General features: G+C 43.2%; 2 protein-coding genes across 3 annotated transcripts; both read left to right on the top strand.

Moving 5' to 3' along the window:
* Nucleotides 1-7,306: 7,306 nt before the first annotated feature.
* LOC109883461 (coagulation factor VII) lies at nt 7,307-10,291 on the top strand. Of its 2 annotated transcripts, none has more exons than XM_031819075.1 (8): nt 7,307-7,489; nt 7,814-7,986; nt 8,094-8,118; nt 8,519-8,632; nt 8,755-8,898; nt 9,076-9,170; nt 9,265-9,385; nt 9,514-10,291. In XM_031819075.1, the coding sequence occupies exons 1-8, from the start codon at nt 7,393-7,395 to the stop codon at nt 10,056-10,058; spliced, it is 1,314 nt and encodes a 437-aa protein (XP_031674935.1). In that variant the 5' UTR covers nt 7,307-7,392; the 3' UTR covers nt 10,059-10,291. The 2 variants fall into 2 exon arrangements, with proteins under 2 accessions (XP_031674935.1, XP_031674936.1); XM_031819076.1 differs by having other exon boundaries at nt 7,314-7,489; nt 7,820-7,986.
* Nucleotides 10,292-11,307: 1,016 nt separating this feature from the next.
* LOC109883465 (coagulation factor X) lies at nt 11,308-15,336 on the top strand. The gene is made up of 4 exons (XM_031819077.1): nt 11,308-11,401; nt 11,493-11,633; nt 13,661-13,993; nt 14,082-15,336. Exon 4 carries the CDS (start codon nt 14,144-14,146, stop codon nt 14,717-14,719), a length of 576 nt encoding a protein of 191 aa, XP_031674937.1. The 5' UTR covers nt 11,308-11,401; nt 11,493-11,633; nt 13,661-13,993; nt 14,082-14,143; the 3' UTR covers nt 14,720-15,336.
* The last annotated feature ends 3,081 nt before the right edge of the window (nt 15,337-18,417 follow it).

The raw sequence follows: 18,417 nt of genomic DNA on the forward strand, positions 1-18,417 counted from the left end.
CAGAGGATGCTGATTCACCAGAGAGGACCCCGGAGGGAGCAGGAGCAGCGGAATCAATCAAAGCCCCGGGGAGGACTCAAGAAAATGGCAGACCAGATACAACGAGTGCATCAGCTAACACACTCCGAAGAAGCACCAGGGGGAAAATAGACTGAAAAGTAAAGAGACAAACGACCAAAGTCTCCTCCAGTATGGCCAGAAGGCCCAGAAGTGGGGGGGGGGTAACATGTCTGCTACTACTGATGATATACCTGTTGGGGCAGACCTCCTTGACAGAAGCCCTCTACAGTGGGACCCTGAGGTATCGCCTAAAGAATGGGAACATCTCTTTCCTGAAATGGATGCCTTCTCAGATGGAAGCCAGGTTTGGCCTGAGCAGGGAACAACAGGAGAAGAAAGCAGAGGAGAAGCATTATACCAAGAGCAAAAGGAGAAATCGTGCAAGGAAGAATAGAAATCCTGCAAGATGAAAGAAATGGGGATTTCCCTACAATTGACTTTTCAGCTCTTACCTGATCTCCATAATGAACCATTGGAATTAGGACCACGAAAGAACAGTGACAATGACAGAATAAGAGCGACTGAGGACAATACGAAGATGATGCACGCACTCACCATCAAGATAAATGATAAAAGCAGGAAGAGAAGAGAGGAACCTGTCGAACGAGGTAAAAAGACAGGACCTGTTGATAGGTTTAAATTACATGTTCCCTCACAACTTCTAACAGAACCAGGGGAACAGAGGACAGTTTCTGTATGGAAGAAGAAACCTGTACCGGAGGAGTCACTCTGTGGATGGACGCATCATATAACAAAGGGAGAAGCTGTTTGGGACCCCAAAGGATGTGATCTGACACTAACCAAATATGTGGAAGCCTGGGAGTTTATCATGAACAAGATGACACTAGCAGAAGGTGAAGTATTTGAAATTGAAATAGCAAGAACAGGACTGAGTGAAGGAAACAGATACGAATATGTTAAATTGGGTCCTATGCCAGCACCTGAACAAAAACTGCTGGTGACAACCAAAGTAATGACAACAATGGTGGCGGCTGCTGTAACGACCAACTACCACTGAGATGACACCAACTGCTCTTACCAAGCAGACCACAGCAATCACAAAGACACTTGACACATCAGAGCCAAAAGGATTGTGCTGTATATAACATTTGAACTGAATTAAATGGACCTTTGTTAGATGGAAACACTGTGATTAAAGGAATATATGAATGTTTTTACAGCCATAACACTGAAGGTATTGATGTAGGAAACACCACTGTAGAATGTGATACTATTTGGGTACTAGAGACTGCAGGGGTTCGCAGAAATAAAGATAAAGGGTTGGTGGCAAATAGAAAAGGGTTGTGTGGTAAAATAACTCAGGTTGCGCCATCTCTTGCTAGACAATCAAGACAGAGGTCTTGCGGTTAGTTTCTGGATGTGTGGAAATAACAAACTGTTGAATGTACTGCCAGATGGGTGGATGGGTCTTTGTATTTTAGTTAGAGCAATTCAACAGGTAACCATTATTAAATCACCCCATGATGACTATGTTAACTCTAGAGTTAAGAGGGCGTATGAGAAAGACGCTGAGGTATACTTTGATGCAATTGGACAGCCTAGAGGGGTACCTCGGGAGTTTAAGGCAAGAGATAAAGTTAAATCTGGATTTGAATCTATATTTTTGTGGATAACTCCAAATAAGAACTTAGAGTGGATTAATTATATATACTATAACCAACAGAGATACATTAACTATACTGACTCGGCTCTAACGGCATTAGGGGAACAGGTACAGGCTACCAGTAAAATGTATTGGCAAAATAGACAGGCTCTTAATTGGCTTTTGGCAGAGAAGGGTGGAGTTTGTGTTATGTTCGGGGATGATTGTTGCACTTTTATTCCCAATAACACTGCGCCTAATGGATCCTTTGCAATCGCTATGGCTAAACTTAAAGGGTTAAGAGAAGAGATTAAGAAAAATGCTGGGGTGGACTCTCATGTTTGGGATTGGTTGGACTTAGCATTGGGGAAATGGGGAGCTATGTTTGCTAGGATGACCTTTATGCTGGGAGGGGGGATATTGGCTCTGGGTATTGTATTTTGTTGTGTTTTACCCTTGGTGAAATCATTTGTGATCCAGACAACGGTTAAACAGATGTTTGTAAGTAGAGCTGACACTCTGGTGATAGTTAATCCTGTGCTGGGTAGGCCAGGCCACTATACTGATGGGAATGGACAGTTATGCAATGTGGTTGGTGGACCCCTTGACTGCCCTTTTGGTAATCCAAACTGCCTGTATGGAGTGGTCTCTGGAGGTGGTTACACTTGCCAGGGTTTTTATAAGGATGGTTTACATGTAGATGCTGACATTCCAAAGTCATAGGACAGTCAACTGATACGTATCCACAAAAAGGGTATTTTCCATAGTAAATACAGGGGTACTATGTATTTCTATTTTTGCTTTTGGTCTTGTGTTTTTGTATGTCTTGTTGAATGTTTTTTTATAGGTATATCGATTAATATATCTGGGTTTTCTTTTAATTAAAAGTTAGTTTTGCCAAAAACATGAAGGTAACAGTGGGATATCCCGGTTATAAGTGTCTATGGACCATGTCCTTAATCTTTTAACAGGTTGGTATCATGTTTGTTGAAGAGGTGTCTGAGAGGGAGAATCATGTTGAAAGCTTAAATTTAGAATGATGTGTCAATTTTATTTTGTAACTGCATGGAGGCCTAGTGTTTTCTCATATTCAATTTATTATTTGACTCATTGCTTTATTATATATATTTTTCTTTTTCGCGTAGCTGAGAACCTCAGACAAGGTTATGTATTTACATGCTCATGCTTTAACAAAATATAATGTATTATTTTTTGTTATTATACCGAACTAGATATTTTACTCTTATGAAATACTAGAGATGTTTGGTGTAGGTGATTAGGAAGTTTTATTTTTTAATTATTTTTTATTGATAAAAAAAAAGAAGGTTTTTACGTTATTTTTATTAATCAACTGTTGATATTATGATCTGTATATGTCCTTTTAAAGTTTTGTGGTGCTTATTAAAGCACCAGAGGGGGGTTATGTGGGAGAAAATCATATACATGATTATAGTAATACAAGAAAAGATACATGTATGGGTTAATTTCCTGTTCTGGTAAAATGCATTGTCTATTGTATAGGACAGAAAGCAGAGAAAGACCATGGGAGTATGGAATAGCCGGGAACACTAAAGGAATGCAGACACATAGACGCCTAGAAATGACTGGATATACAAAGGTCAGAGTGATATATGAAGGAGGGTGTCAGCCAAATGACCCCAGATGAATTACAGATATCAGTTACATCGTAGGGGAGACACAAGTCTGTTTAATCTTATACAAACATATGAAGAGAAGGCGACCAGAACAGCTAGTCACAGGAAAGGGGGATGTATATTATCTTTAGGTCAAAAGAAGGGTCTTGTCATTATTTTTAATCTGACCGAAAGCAGATGTGGGCGTTACTGGGCTGAACAAGCAGGATGCACGAAGTAGGATGGATTCATGGATTGTGTGTATAAAAAGTCAGAGCGAGAGCTCTGGAGGGTGTGGGTCCCGCGGGGCTCTCCGGCTTATGATATGGGTGTATTAAAAGTCTATCATTGAATTCAAAGTTCTTGGACGTGTCATTTTTGAACCGATTTTCCACTACACAGGTCGCAGTGGTGGGTAGTATATGGGGCTTTGATGACATAACGGATGGCACTATGGTAAACTGCATCCAATTTGTTGAGTAGAGTGTTGGAGGCTATTTTGTAAATGACATCGCCGAAGTCGAGGATCGGTAGGATGGTCAGAGGGTATGTTTGGCAGCATGAGTGAAGGATGCTTTGTTGCAAAATAGGAAGCCAATTCTAGATTTAATTTTGGATTGGAGATGCTTAATGTGAGTCTGGAAGGAGAGTTTACAGTCCAGCCAGACAACTAGGTATTTCTAGTTGTCCACATATTCTAAGTCAGAACCGTCCAGACTAGTGATGCTGGACGGGCGGGCAGGTGTGGGCAGCCATTGGTTGAAGAGCATGCATTTAGTTTTACTTGCATTTAAGAGCAGTTGGAGGCCACGGAAGGAGAGTTGTATGGCATTGAAGCTCGTCTGGAGGTTAGTTAACACAGTGTCCAAAGAAGGCGTTGTTCCTAACTCAGTTGCCGGAGAGGAACGAAGCCACTTAGGTATTTCACTATGAGGTCAATGTAGGTAGCCTAGTGGTTTGAGCGTTGGATCAATAACTGAAAGGTGTTCAGATCGAATCCCTGAGCTAACAAGATAAAAATCTGTTGTTCTGAACAAGGCAGTTAACCCACTGTTCCTAGGCTGTAATTGTAAATAAGAATTTGTTCATAACTGACTTCCCTAGTTAAATAAAGGTAAAACATGTTGACTTTAAAACAGTTACAATGTTTAATGGCTGTGATAAGAGAAAACTGAGGATGGATCAACAACATTGTGGTTACTCCACAATACTAACCTAAATGACAATGGAAAAAAGGGAGCATCTACAGAATACAAATATTTCAAAACATGCATCCTGTTTGCAGCAAGGCACTAAAGTAATACTGCAAAACATGCATCCTGTTTGCAGCAAGGCACTAAAGTAATACTGCAAAACATGCATCCTGTTTGCAGCAAGGCACTAAAGTAATACTGCAAAACATGCATCCTGTTTGCAGCAAGGCACTAAAGTAATACTGCAAAACATGCATCCTGTTTGCAGCAAGGCACTAAAGTAATACTGCAAAACATGCATCCTGTTTGCAGCAAGGCACTAAAGTAATACTGCAAAACATGCATCCTGTTTGCAGCAAGGCACTAAAGTAATATTGCAAAACATGCATCCTGTTTGCAGCAAGGCACTAAAGTAATACTGCAAAACATGCATCCTGTTTGCAGCAAGGCACTAAAGTAATACTGCAAAACATGCATCCTGTTTGCAGCAAGGCACTAAAGTAATACTGCAAAACATGCATCCTGTTTGCAGCAAGGCACTAAAGTAATACTGCAAAACATGCATCCTGTTTGCAGCAAGGCACTAAAGTAATACTGCAAAACATGTGGGAAAAGAATTCACTTTTTGTCCTGAATACAAAGTATGGTTGGGCCAAATCTAATACAACACATTACTGAGTACCACTCTCCATTATTTTCAAGCATATTGGTGGCTGTATCATGTTATGGGTATGCTTGTAATCGTTAATGACTGGGGAGTTTTTTTAGCATAGAAATAAATGGAATGGAGCTAAGCACAGGCAACACCATAGAGGAAAACCTGATTCAGTCTGCTTTCCACCAGACACTGGGAGATGAATTCACCTTTCAACAGGACAATAACCTAAAACACAAGGACAAATCTAGAGTTGCTTACCAAGAAGACAGTGAATGTTCCTGAGTGGGCGAGTAACAGTTTTGAATTAAATCTACTTGAAAATCTATGGAAAATGGTTGTCTAGCAATGATCAACAACCAATTTGACAGAACTTAATTTTTTTTAAAAATAATTATGGGCAAATGATGCACAATCCCTGTGTGTGAAGCTTTTAGAGACTTACCCAAAGGTGTTCTACAAAGTATTGACTCTGGTGTGAATACTTATGTAAATTATATATTTATGTATTTAATTTTCAATACATTTGCAAACATTTCTAATAGCATGTTTTCCCTTTGTCATTATGGGGTATTGTGTGTAGACGGGTGAATTTGATCCATTTTGAAATCAGGCTGTAATACAACGAACTGTGGAATAAGTCAAAGGGTACAAATACTTTCTGAAGGCCCTGTATCTTCCTCAGTGACAGTTCTGTCTTCCCTCCCTCAATGTGAAGTTCTATGGTAGCAATAGACCTGTATCTTCCTCAGTGACAGTTCTGTCTTCCCTCCCTCAATGTGAAGTTCTATAGTGGCAATAGACCTGTATCTTCCTCAGTGACAGTTCTGTCTTCCCTCCCTCAATGTGAAGTTCTATAGTGGCAATAGACCTGTATCTTCCTCAGTGACAGTTCTGTCTTCCCTCCCTCAATGTGAAGTTCTATAGTGGCAATAGACCTGTATCTTCCTCAGTGACAGTTCTGTCTTCCCGCCCTCAATGTGAAGTTCTATAGTGGCAATAGACCTGTATCTTCCTCAGTGACAGTTCTGTCTTCCCTCCCTCAATGTGAAGTTCTATAGTGGCAATAGACCTGTATCTTCCTCAGTGACAGTTCTGTCTTCCCTCCCTCAATGTGAAGTTCTATAGTGGCAATAGACCTGTATCGTCCTCAGTGACAGTTCTGTCTTCCCTCCCTCAATGTGAAGTTCTATAGTGGCAATAGACCTGTATCTTCCTCAGTGACAGTTCTGTCTTCCCTCCCTCAATGTGAAGTTCTATAGTGGCAATAGACCTGTATCTTCCTCAGTGACAGTTCTGTCTTCCCTCCCTCAATGTGAAGTTCTATAGTGGCAATAGACCTGTATCTTCCTCGGTGACGGTTCTGTCTTCCCTCCCTCAATGTGAAGTTCTATAGTGGCAATAGACCTGTATCTTCCTCAGTGACAGTTCTGTCTTCCCTCCCTCAATGTGAAGTTCTATAGTGGCAATAGACCTGTATCTTCCTCAGTGACAGTTCTGTCTTCCCTCCCTCAATGTGAAGTTCTAAAGTGGCAATAGACCTGTATCTTCCTCAGTGACAGTTCTGTCTTCCCTCCCTCAATGTGAAGTTCTATAGTGGCAATAGACCTGTATCGTCCTCAGTGACAGTTCTGTCTTCCCTCCCTCAATGTGAAGTTCTATAGTGGCAATAGACCTGTATCTTCCTCAGTGACAGTTCTGTCTTCCCTCCCTCAATGTGAAGTTCTATAGTGGCAATAGACCTGTATCTTCCTCAGTGACAGTTCTGTCTTCCCGCCCTCAATTGGAAGTTCTATAGTGGCAATAGACTACATTAATATTGATGTGGGCAGTTATTTTAGGAAGCTGCATTGAGGATGTGTTGACTCAGAGCCATTATAGCTTTCTGCACTGTAAACGATACTGCCTTACAAAGCAAAAGAGCAGTAACTGCACATTTGATCAAAAATGAGTTATTTACAGTTTTGATACATTGAATACATGCTTTATCATGTGGACAAATATCCTGCCTCCACTGTGTTGTTATACAACAGCACCTCCTGTTGGTGTGATACTAGTAATGCCTCCATGGCTCCAGTCCAGTCATTGTATTTCACAATGTTAGTCTCCCAGTCAACTGCCCTGTGGGTTTACCCTGATACATGTTCTGTCAGGGAGGGGAGAGAGAGACTGATTTGCTGTGCGTGTGTTTGTGGAGTATGTGTTTGTGGGAGGACTGAACTTGGATTGAGCCCTGAGAGCTCAGTAATGGAGTCGTCTACGACCATGGACGCTCTGAAAGTGAAGCTCAGACACCTTATCCTGCTGGCCCTCTATATCCCAGCCTGTACCGGACTCCCTGGAGGTGAGTCTGAGATCTTAGGATGTGAATTACTTTGGTGGTTCTTGGTTCAGCCCTGTAACTTTCAAATACAGCACCACACGCTGCTGGCTATTCAATGCCCTGCTTGACTTCCTGTCTGTCTATCTGTCTTTCTGTCAGTCTGACTGTACAGAGACTGTTTACAGCCTTGTGTGTGCAGTAATAGCAACTTTTCAACCACCCATGGTCTTCATTGGGATTCTTCTTCCTTTTCCTACTATTGGTACTCTGTTCCTGTGGAAGTTTGTTGGATGTCTATCAATTTAAAGTCTATGTAGTGTGAGCAGTCATGTCCTGTCCTGGCAGCTCCAGTGTTCCTGAGCACACAGGAGGCCAATGAGGTGCTCCATCATCAGCGGTCGCGGCGTGCTAACAGCCTGCTGGAGGAGCTGAGACTGGGAGACCTGGAGAGAGAGTGTCTGGAGGAGCAATGTGGCTACGAGGAGGCACGGGAGATCTTCACCCTCCCCGAACAATTGGTGAGTTTAAACTGAATGATCAGATGTAATCTGAGGAGGTAGGTTCTCCATATTTGTCCCAGAACATTAGAGTCTTTTTAAATAGCCCTCTCTCTTGTTTTATGCAGGAGGAGTTCTGGAAGAGCTACTCAGGTAGGCTATCTTCAGGGGACTCACCTACTTATTCCAGGGGTTTTCTTTATTTTGACTATTTTCTACATTGTAGAATAATAGTGAAGACATCAAAGCTATGAAATAACACATATGGAATCATTTAGTAACCCAAAAAAGTTTTAAAAGCTGTCATCAAGGCAAAGGGTGGCTACTTTGAAGAATCAAAAATATATTTTGATTTGTTTAACAATTCCATATGTGATATTTCATAGTTTTGACATCTTCACTATTTTTCTACCATGTAGAAAATAGTAAAAAATAAATGAGTAGGTGTGTCTAAACCTTCGACTAGTACTGTACATTTAGCCAAATCTACATATATTTCTCGTTTCTCATTATAATGGTTCTAATAATAATCTAATATTGTCTCTGTCTGTAGTGGTGGATCAGTGTGAGTCTGGCCCCTGCTTGAATGGGGCTACCTGTGTAGGTCAGGTGAACACCTACATCTGCATATGTCTCCCTGGGTTTGATGGACGAAACTGTGGCCAAAGTAGGTAACACACCTGTATCTCTCTGTCGAATCACTGAAATTGGCTCTTGGATTTTCTTCAATAATGGTCTCCATTTCTCTTGTCTCTTGGTTCCTGTCTGTCTCTATCGCCACCTCCACAGCCTTGATGAACTCTTATGATGGTTGTCTGTACAGAAATGGGGGATGTGAGCACTTCTGTACAGAGATTCCAGACCTGTCTCACCATTGTCACTGTGCCCCTGGGTACAGCCTGGACAATGACAGCAGTAGCTGCATACCCCAAGGTCTGTATCACACTGGGCCAAACCCTAACAACTACAACTCCCAACAGCCCTGTGCTTCTTGAGGCCATCTCCACACAAGCACTTAATCTTCTCCTTTTTTAGTCCTTCTCTTGGCTGTATTCTCTCTTTATCCTCAACTCCTAACCTCTCTCTCTCTCTCGCTCTCTCTCCTCTTAGTTCCGTTTCCCTGTGGAAGAATTGTGAAAACGTTCAGGCCCGGGCCCCGAATTGTGAAAGGCACAATTTGTCCTAAGGGAGAGTGCCCATGGCAGGTATAGCATTGCACTGTAGTTATTGACTGACCAACACGTGGTTAGATCCAGATCTATTTCTGTCTCACACTCTCCTCTCCCTCTGTAACTGCAGGTTATGCTGGAGTACATGAATGAATATAAATGTGGGGGGATCCTCTTGGCTCCACATTGGATTCTTACTGCTGCCCACTGTATGTGGCACACGACTGCCTCCCATTGGCAAGTCACAGTGGGTGAGTGGGCAAATGGTATTACAGTGTTCTCTCAACGCTCCCAGTATCTCAGCTGCCACAAAACACAATTCTAACTATCACCTCTGAGTGTTCACTGTCCACTGATCCTGAGTTCCTCCCCCTTCAAGGTGAACACAACCGTGCGAAGAAGGAGGGCACAGAGCAGGTTCGCCGGGTGACGAGGATGCTGATCCACCCCCAATACAACCACACCTCCACAGACCGGGACCTGTCTCTGCTCTACCTCAAGAGGGAAGTAGTGCTTGGACCCTTCGTGGTGCCTGTGTGCTTGCCCGCCTTGGACGGCTCTTTCGGGCGCACGCTGGGGGCCATGCGCACCTCCGTGGTGAGTGGCTGGGGCCGCCTGGCTCAGTCGGGACCCCCGTCCACTCTGCTCCAGAGGCTGGAGGTTCCTCGGGTCCCCCTACAGGAGTGTCGCACCACAGGCCTCAATGTGACCATGAACATGCTGTGTGCTGGGTTCAGGGATGGGAAAAAGGATGCGTGCCAGGGGGACAGCGGAGGGCCCCTGGTCACCCGCTACAAGAACACCTGGTTTCTGACGGGAGTGGTGAGCTGGGGTAAAGGGTGCGCCCAAGAGGACGTCTATGGAATCTATACCCGCGTCTCTAACTTCCTGGACTGGATCAATCAGACCATGGCGACCGGCTGAGTGGGCGTGTCCATTTAAAAACACCCCTCCAAAAAACACTGACAGATCTCCTCAAGGATGATGCTGGATAATAGCCAAGACACAATCCTGCTCCAAACTAGAATCTGGATTAAGATATAAACTCTAAATATAATGATGACATTAATCTTTATAGTTTCTTAGACAACCCTAAGATATATATTTTCTTTGATCCAATTATTAGCAGAATAAATAAATAGTTATTTGAAAATAAAGTTGGATTGTTTTCCTAACTGATAAGAAACATAACACAGCTTAGCGTGCATGTAGCCCTGAGATCAGTGATGTAACTGAAAGAGTGGGAGGGGCTGTGAAAGGGAGGGAAGAGCCTGCATAGGGTCAATGACAGAGGAAGGTAAGCACGAGTTAGGGGAGGGTCAGGGCCCAAATCAGGATTTTGTCCAGACTTTGGACCTGTGGACTGAGAGGAACAGAGAGCGACAGTGTGCTTAGATATTCTGAGGGCAGTCATCATGTGGCTTCATGTTCTCTGTCTTACATTAAGTATTCGCTGCTGTCATCCCGCCTCAGGTAAGTTAACTTACCCCTACGTATGTGTTTTTGTGTGTGTGTGTGTTTCTAACTTTAGTTTGTAAATATGCATTAATTTATGTACAATACATATCTACCTGTTTGCTTGTGTGCAGTTTGTGCATGTGTGTGTGTGTGTGTGTGTGTGTTTATGTGTGTGTGTGTTTGTGCATATGTGTCTATGTGTCTGTGTGTACAACTCCCCTCTCCTCCGGTCTTGCAGTGTTCTTGACGCGGGACCAGGCCCATGGCCTCCTCATCCGGCCTAAGCGTGCCAACAGTGGCTGGTTCGAGGAGCTCAAAAGGGGGGACCTGGAGCGAGAATGCCTTGAGGAGAAGTGTTCCAAAGAGGAGGCGCGGGAAGTGTTTGAGCATGAACAGGCTACGGTCAGTGCCTGGTTGAACCACAATCTGATCATGAACAGAGCATAGTCTGCATGATAGGCAAAAAAACAATAATGACTCTGAACATGATTCCTACCTGATATCCTCAGTGAATTGTCCCCATTCTCTTCCCTTAGGAGGAGTTCTGGAGAAACTACAATGGTGAGCTTCTGTGCAGTGTGTCATTTCTACAGTCACAAATACCCAGACACCACCACCACTATATTTGAATCTTTTAACATCTTTGTTGATCATGAGATCCCAAATGTACACAAATGTATTCATCCTTACAGTTCAAGACAGCTGCCAATCTGACCCCTGCCAGAACAAAGGAAGCTGCTCTAGCATATCAGGATCTTCTTACACCTGCCTGTGCCTGCCAGGCTTCAGTGGACGGAACTGCGAGCTAGGTAAGAGTTGATGGGAGACGTTTCTGTGGAAACTTTAGTTTCCAACGTTTCTTTTTCTCATTTACTTACATAAACACATTCTTTATGTCAGCATTCAAGGCCATTCCTGACTCCTGCTTGCATGAGAACGGGGGCTGTGAGCACTTCTGCGAGGAGGAGGGGGGGCGACGCAACTGTTCATGTGCAGACGGCTATTTCCTGGGGACTGATGGACAGCGTTGCCTGACACAAGGTTAGCAGTCACAGCCACAGGCCATGTGCCATGTCAACGTTGTATGATCAGTTGTATTGTCATCATGTATGATGTTATCTGTGTATGCATCCCAAATGGCATCCTATGTCCTATACACTGAGTGTACAAAACATTAGGAACACTTTCTTATTATTGAGTTGCATCCCCCTTTACCCTCATAACAGCCTCAATTCGTCAGGCCATGGATTCTACAAGGTATCTAAAACGTTCCACAGGGTTGCTGGCCCTTGTTGATTCCAATGCTTCCCACGGTTGTGTCAAGTTGGCTGGATGTCCTTTGGGTGGTGGACCATTCTTGATACATACAGGAAATTGTTGAGCGTGGAAAACCCAGCAGCGCTGCAGTTCTTGAGACACTCAAACCGGTGCGCCTGGCACCTACTACCATACCTCGTTCAAAGACATCTAAATCTTTTGTCTTGCCCATTCACCCTCTGAATGGCATACAAACACAATCCATGTCTCAATTGTCTCAAGGCTTAAAAATCCTTCTTTAACCTGTCTCCTCCCCTTCATCTACACGGAATAAATAAGGGATCATAACTTTCACCTGGTCAGTCTACAGTATGTCGTGGAAAGAGCAAGTGTTCCTAATGTTTTGTACACTCAGTGTAGTACGTTAACAAAAGTAGTGCACTATATAGGGAAATAGGGCGTCATTTGGGACGTACCCTCTGGTTGTAGTATATACACCCTCTGTGCATTCAGAAAGTCGTCAGACCCCTTTACTTTTTCCTCACATGTAAATGTGTTACTTTACAGCCTTTTTCCTCATCAATCTACACACAATACCCCATAATGACAAAGCAGAAACAGGTCTTTAGAAATGTTTGCTAATATATATTTTTAAATGATATCACATTTACAAGTATTCAGACCCTTTACTCAGTATTTTGTTGAAGCACCTTTGGTAGCGATTACAGCCTTGAGTCTTCTTGAGTATGACGCTACAAGCTAGGCACATCAAAGATCTCTCTGTACTTTGCTCTGTTCATATTTGCCTCGATCCTGACTATTCTCCCAGTCCCTGTTACTGAAAAACATCCCCACAGCATGATGCTGCCACCACCATGCTTCACCTTAGGGATGGTGCCAGGTTTCCTCCAGATGTGACTCTTGGCATTCAGGACAAAGAGTTCATTCTTGGTTTCATCATACCAGAGAATCTTGTTTCTCATGGTCTGAGAGTCTTTAGGTGCCTTTTGGCAAACTCAAAGTGGGCTGTCATGTGCCTTTTACTGAGGTGTGGCTTCCATCTGGCCACGCTATCATAAAGGCCTGATTGGTGGAGTGCTGCAGAGGTGGTTTTCCATCTGGAAGGTTCTCCCATCTCCGCAGAGGAACTCTAGAGCTCAGTCAGAGTTACGATCAGGTTCTTGTTCACCTCCCTGACCAAGGCCATTCTCCCCCAATTGCTCAGTTTGCCTGGGTGGCCAGCTCTAGTCTTGGTGGTTCCAAACTTCTTCCAGTTAAGAATAATGTGGGCCACTTTGTTCTTGGGGACCTTCAATGCTGCAGACATTTTTTGGTACCCTTCCTCAGATATATGTCCGCACTCTACGGACAATTCCTTCGACCTCATGGCTTGGTTTTTGCTCTGACGTGCACTGGCAACTCTGGGACCTTATATAGACAGGTGTGTGCCTTTCCCAAATCATGTCCAATCAATTGAAGTCACCCTAGGTGGACTCTAATCAAGCTGTAGAAACATCTGAAGGATGATCAATGGAAACAGGATGCACCTGAGTTCAATTTTGAGTCTCATAGTAAAGGGACTAAATACTTATGTAAATAGGTATCTGTTTTTTATTTGTAATAAATGTGCAAACATTTTAAAACCTGTTTTCGCTTTGTGATTATGGGGTATTGTGTGTAGATTGCTATGGATTTGTATTAATTGAATCAATTTTAGAATAAGGCTGTAACGTCACAAAATGTGGGAATAGTCAAGGGGTCTGAATACTATCTGAAGGCACTGTATGACCTCTGGTCTCTCGTGGCTCCAGAAACAATGGCCTGTGGGAAGGTTCCTGTCCTGCACGGCAGCGCCTCCGAGAAGGGAGACATACCGTTGGACCCCCGTTCACGCATCGTGGGGGGAACAGAGTGCCCTAAGGGTCACTGCCCCTGGCAGGTACAGTATGAACCAGTGGCGGCGGACAAGTTGATGTATCTGACGTAGAGGTGAAGTCTCTTTCCCCACGGTGTGTTTCTACAGGTGTTGTTAGTGAGAAATGAGAAGGGCTTTTGTGGAGGAGTCATCTACAAACCCACCTGGATCCTCACTGCCTCTCACTGCTTGGAGAATATCAAGGCCCAGCACCTGAAGGTGGTGGCAGGTATGGACTGTTTTTCTTTAGAAAAGAGTCAATACAGCGGTTGTGTGTTGAAGTCTGAGTTGTTTCAACCTTTTCTGCATGTGCCCAGGTGAACATGACACAGAGAAAGACGAGGGTACGGAACAGACCATAGATGTGGCAGAGATCATCATGCACAACAGCTACGTGTCAGACACGGCGGACAGTGACATCGCCCTGCTACGTCTGAAGACTGCCATCACTATGACGCCTTTCGCCGTGCCCGTCTGCCTGCCCACCCGCTCGATGGCGGAGCGTGAGCTCTGGGCCATCAACCTCCACACGGTAAGTGGCTGGGGCCGGCGCAGCGAGAACGGCCCTACGTCACGTGTCCTCCGGCGGCTGGAGGTGCCACGTATACGTACCCAGGACTGCGTTGACATGAGCGGTGTCACGCTAACGGCTAACATGTTCTGCGCCGGCTACATTGAGGGCAAGCAGGACTCCTGTAAGGGGGACAGCGGCGGACCACTGGTCACCCGCTACAGAGACACCACGTTCCTTTTGGGTATCGTCAGCTGGGGAAAGGGGTGCGCCCGGCCGGGGAACTACGGGATTTACACCCGCGTGTCCAACTACCTGGACTGGATCCACAACTACACGGCAGAGCAGCCGACAGTGCAGCCGACAACGCAGCCGACAGCGCAGCCACAGAACACCACGACCACACTGCAAAACACCACGGCCAATCCAAATGCAGTCTTATAAGTGTCACAGAACAGGAGCAGTGCTGAGCCCAGTACCTTATTGGGTTCAACTTGTAGTACATCTCTGAAACCATATTTGGCTTTCAGATTATAGTATTTATATATATCATGTTTTGTTTCTTGTGCTTCAACTACACTTTCTAAAGTTTTTCTGTATGTTTGTTGATTTTATGGTTTGATTTCCCTCAGATTTTTTTTTTTTTAATAAACGCTTGATTGATGCCAAAGTAAACTGACCCTTCTCCTGTGTCATGATAACCATTAAAGCAAACTGACTCTTACATAAGTTGGTGTTCAATTACAATGCATTTGCCATCTTAAAACAAAGCTGCTTGCATTCTGCTCAGACCCCGCAGGCTCTTTGTGTATGTTATAAGAAAGAGGACAGTCACTGTCATTATATGTTATGACCCCTGTGCAGTTAGTTGGGCCAACAGGATTGAGGGTATAAAATGTAATTTTGTATTATCAGGGAACAATCTTCTCAAACTAAGGCAATTGTATATGTATTTAGCAAAATACGACCAGAATAGTGGTAAACATATGAACACAAAGGCTGTCAGAGTGTTGTAGCCGTTTCAAATATATTACAATAAAACACTGTTCTAGAAGCATTCACTGATGTCTATTAATTAACATGATATGCAATATGATTCTGTAAATTGTGTTAAAATGAAGACGTGATGTGAAACCTTCCCCGTATATATTGCACCCTACTTGAAATCCCATTGGAATGTATTACGTCCAGCAAAGAGGTACAGGTTACCCATTTTGGCAAGATGTCTTCATAATGAGTGTGTTGCACATGGGTATGTGTGAAACTTACTCCTCAGCCTGAAGTGTCCCCACAAGCACCAACGAATAGCTGGCTTTTCACGTGGCGCTGACTGGTAAGACGCTTAATGAGGGTGGTCCCAAGTTTGTGCCAGGTGTGGGCAGAATCGGGAGAAAGTGGTACTCACTAGGCAAGCAGCATGACATCCTTTACAGGTGTACCAGCAAACTTTACATACAGCAAGTCAAATTCTAAACAATGATGCCTAGCTATTAGTAATTTACCATAGGGTACACATTTTCCCAAATGGTCGACAACCAGCTCCAGTTAGCTTTAATTGGATTGGTGTCACGACTTCCACCGAAGTTGTTCCCTCTCCTTGTTCGGGCAGCTTTCGACGTCACCGGCTTTCTAGCCGCCACCGATCCATGTTTCATTTTTCCTTTTGTTTTGTCTGTTTACACACCTGGTTCCCATCTCATAATTATGTTCCTTATTTAACCCTCTGATTTCTCTTTCTGTTTTGAACGTGATTGTCTTTCGTGTATTCCGGTGTGTTGTATTTTGAGTCCTGTTTTGTCCTTGTTTGGAACAGGATTTTGTTACGTTTTGGATTGAGTAAATCAGTGATTGTTACTCTTATCTGTGAATCTATCTAAAAGATAGCGAAGGAGTCAGGTGCAGGACACATATACGAGTAACAATCACTGATTTACTCAATCCAAAACGTAACAAAATCCTGTTCCAACAAGGACAAAACAGGACTCAAAATACAACACACCAGAATACACGAAAGACAATCACGCACAAAACAGAAAGAGAAATCAGAGGGTTAAATAAGGAACATAATTATGAGATGGGAACCAATGTCTAAACAGACAAAACAAAAGGAAAAATTAAACATGGATCGGTGGCGGCTAGAAAGCCGGTGACGTCAACCGCCGAACGCCGCCCGAACAAGGAGAGGGAACAACTTCGGTGGAAGTCGTGACAATTGGTCTGTCATTGCCACAACAATAATAGGTGTAATATGCCTAATCCTAATAAAAAAAATATGATAGATATGTAGATAACACAACCAAATTAGGCAGGTTTGCAAAATGAATCATCTTTGTAAATATTAGCAAAATGTTTCTAAAAATTTACAAAAAACTCTATTCATATAACTGACTTTGGTTAGCATTTGGAGCCTTAATTTCTGTATTTTATTTTCAAACAATAAATTATAATATTCCTAAAGGGTTCTTTCACTGGTTTGTGGTGATTATAATGATATACAATATTATGCCATATTGTTTAAATGTCAAATCTAAGTATTGAATCCTGACATTCCAACATAACATTCTAACAACCGCCTGCTGATGAGGGGAGTCAACTTACATAGCTGGCGAAGTTACTAAAGTCTTAGGTTTCACCGCCTTTATAGATAGTGTCTAGTTACACAATGAATGGAAAAAATAGTATATTATAGTATACAGCCTACTGAAATATGTATTGGTTGGTGCTAAAAGGCCGGATTTTTTTCTAATCACTAAATTAATTGTTTCTATTAAATTTGTCAACCAGCACTTAACTAATGGCTACAAAATGATAAGGCAACATATTTCATTAAATAACTTTTAAGGTTAGAGAGCATTATTTTAAGATCATGATGGTCAGGGACAGAAGAGATGTTAATTTTTTAGATAATTGTGTTTACCTAAATATTCATGTTAACTTGCTGGGACAAACTCAACAAATAGCAGATCACACCTTTCATCTTAGCATGCTGAGTATTGCTATACAACAGACTATTACAGATGGCAATGATAAAAACCAATATACTACCAGATATGGATCTCTTGGACTGGTATTACTTCCCAGTATGACCGATTTCCCTAAAACAAATATGTAGTTCGGCTATTTGTAACATTGTACTTTCAATCATGACTCAGTCTAGGTAAATCATTAGATCAGATGGCAAACATTACCAAATCCTATGGTTTTTAAGATGAGATCCACACAATAGAATGTTCCATTGTTGCATGTGAACAATTCCAACTTGTCTCAACATTCCTTATCAGCCTGTGAACATTGTATTGCTTAGACTCCCATACAACAAGATATATAAAGGTGTGAAAAACATAGTAATCTACTGTTTAGGAGATAGGCTGTCATATTTCAATTTGATCAGGGGCTTGTGGGGAAACAATTTAATACCATCAAACCTTTGCCACCCAAAAGTAGATTTTTGTTCCGCTGGCCCATGGACTAGACAGGCATTTGAAACAAGCAAGCAATTCTATACAGTTGTTTTAAATACTTTGTAGCCTAGCTACTTTCTCCTGTTGTGCATCAGTGGGTCTATTTACACTGGGGGTACCTTTGGACCCTCCAAACAAGAGATAGGCCCTAGCTGTCTCTGCCTGGCCGGTTCCCCCTCTCTCCACTGGGATTCTCTGCCTCTAACCCTATTACAGGGGCTGAGTCACTGGCTTACTTACTGGTGCTCTTCCATGCCGTCCCTAGGAGGGGTGCGTCACTTGAGTGGGTTGAGTCACTGATGTGATCTTCCTGTCTGGGTTGGCACCCCCCCTTGGGTTGTGCCATGGCGGAGATCTTTGTGGGCTATACTCGGCCTTGTCTCAGGATGGTAAATTGGTGGTTGAAGATATCCCTCTAGTGGTGTGGGGGCTGTGTTTTTGCAAGGTGGGTGGGCTTATATCCTGCCTGTTTGGCCCTGTCCGGGAGTGTCGTTTGATGGGGCCACAGTGTCTCCCGACCCCTCCTGTCTCAGCCTCCAGTATTTATGCTGCAGTAGTTATGTGTCGGGGGGCTAGGGCCAGTCTGTTATATCTGGAGTATTCCTCCTGTCTTATCAGGTGTCTTGTGTGAATTTAAGTATGTTCCTCTCTAATTCTCTTCTCTCTCTCTTTCTCTTTTTC

The sequence above is a fragment of the Oncorhynchus kisutch genome, unplaced genomic scaffold (assembly GCF_002021735.2).
Source record: "Oncorhynchus kisutch isolate 150728-3 unplaced genomic scaffold, Okis_V2 scaffold1826, whole genome shotgun sequence".
In the NCBI taxonomy this organism is placed as follows: domain Eukaryota; kingdom Metazoa; phylum Chordata; class Actinopteri; order Salmoniformes; family Salmonidae; genus Oncorhynchus; species Oncorhynchus kisutch.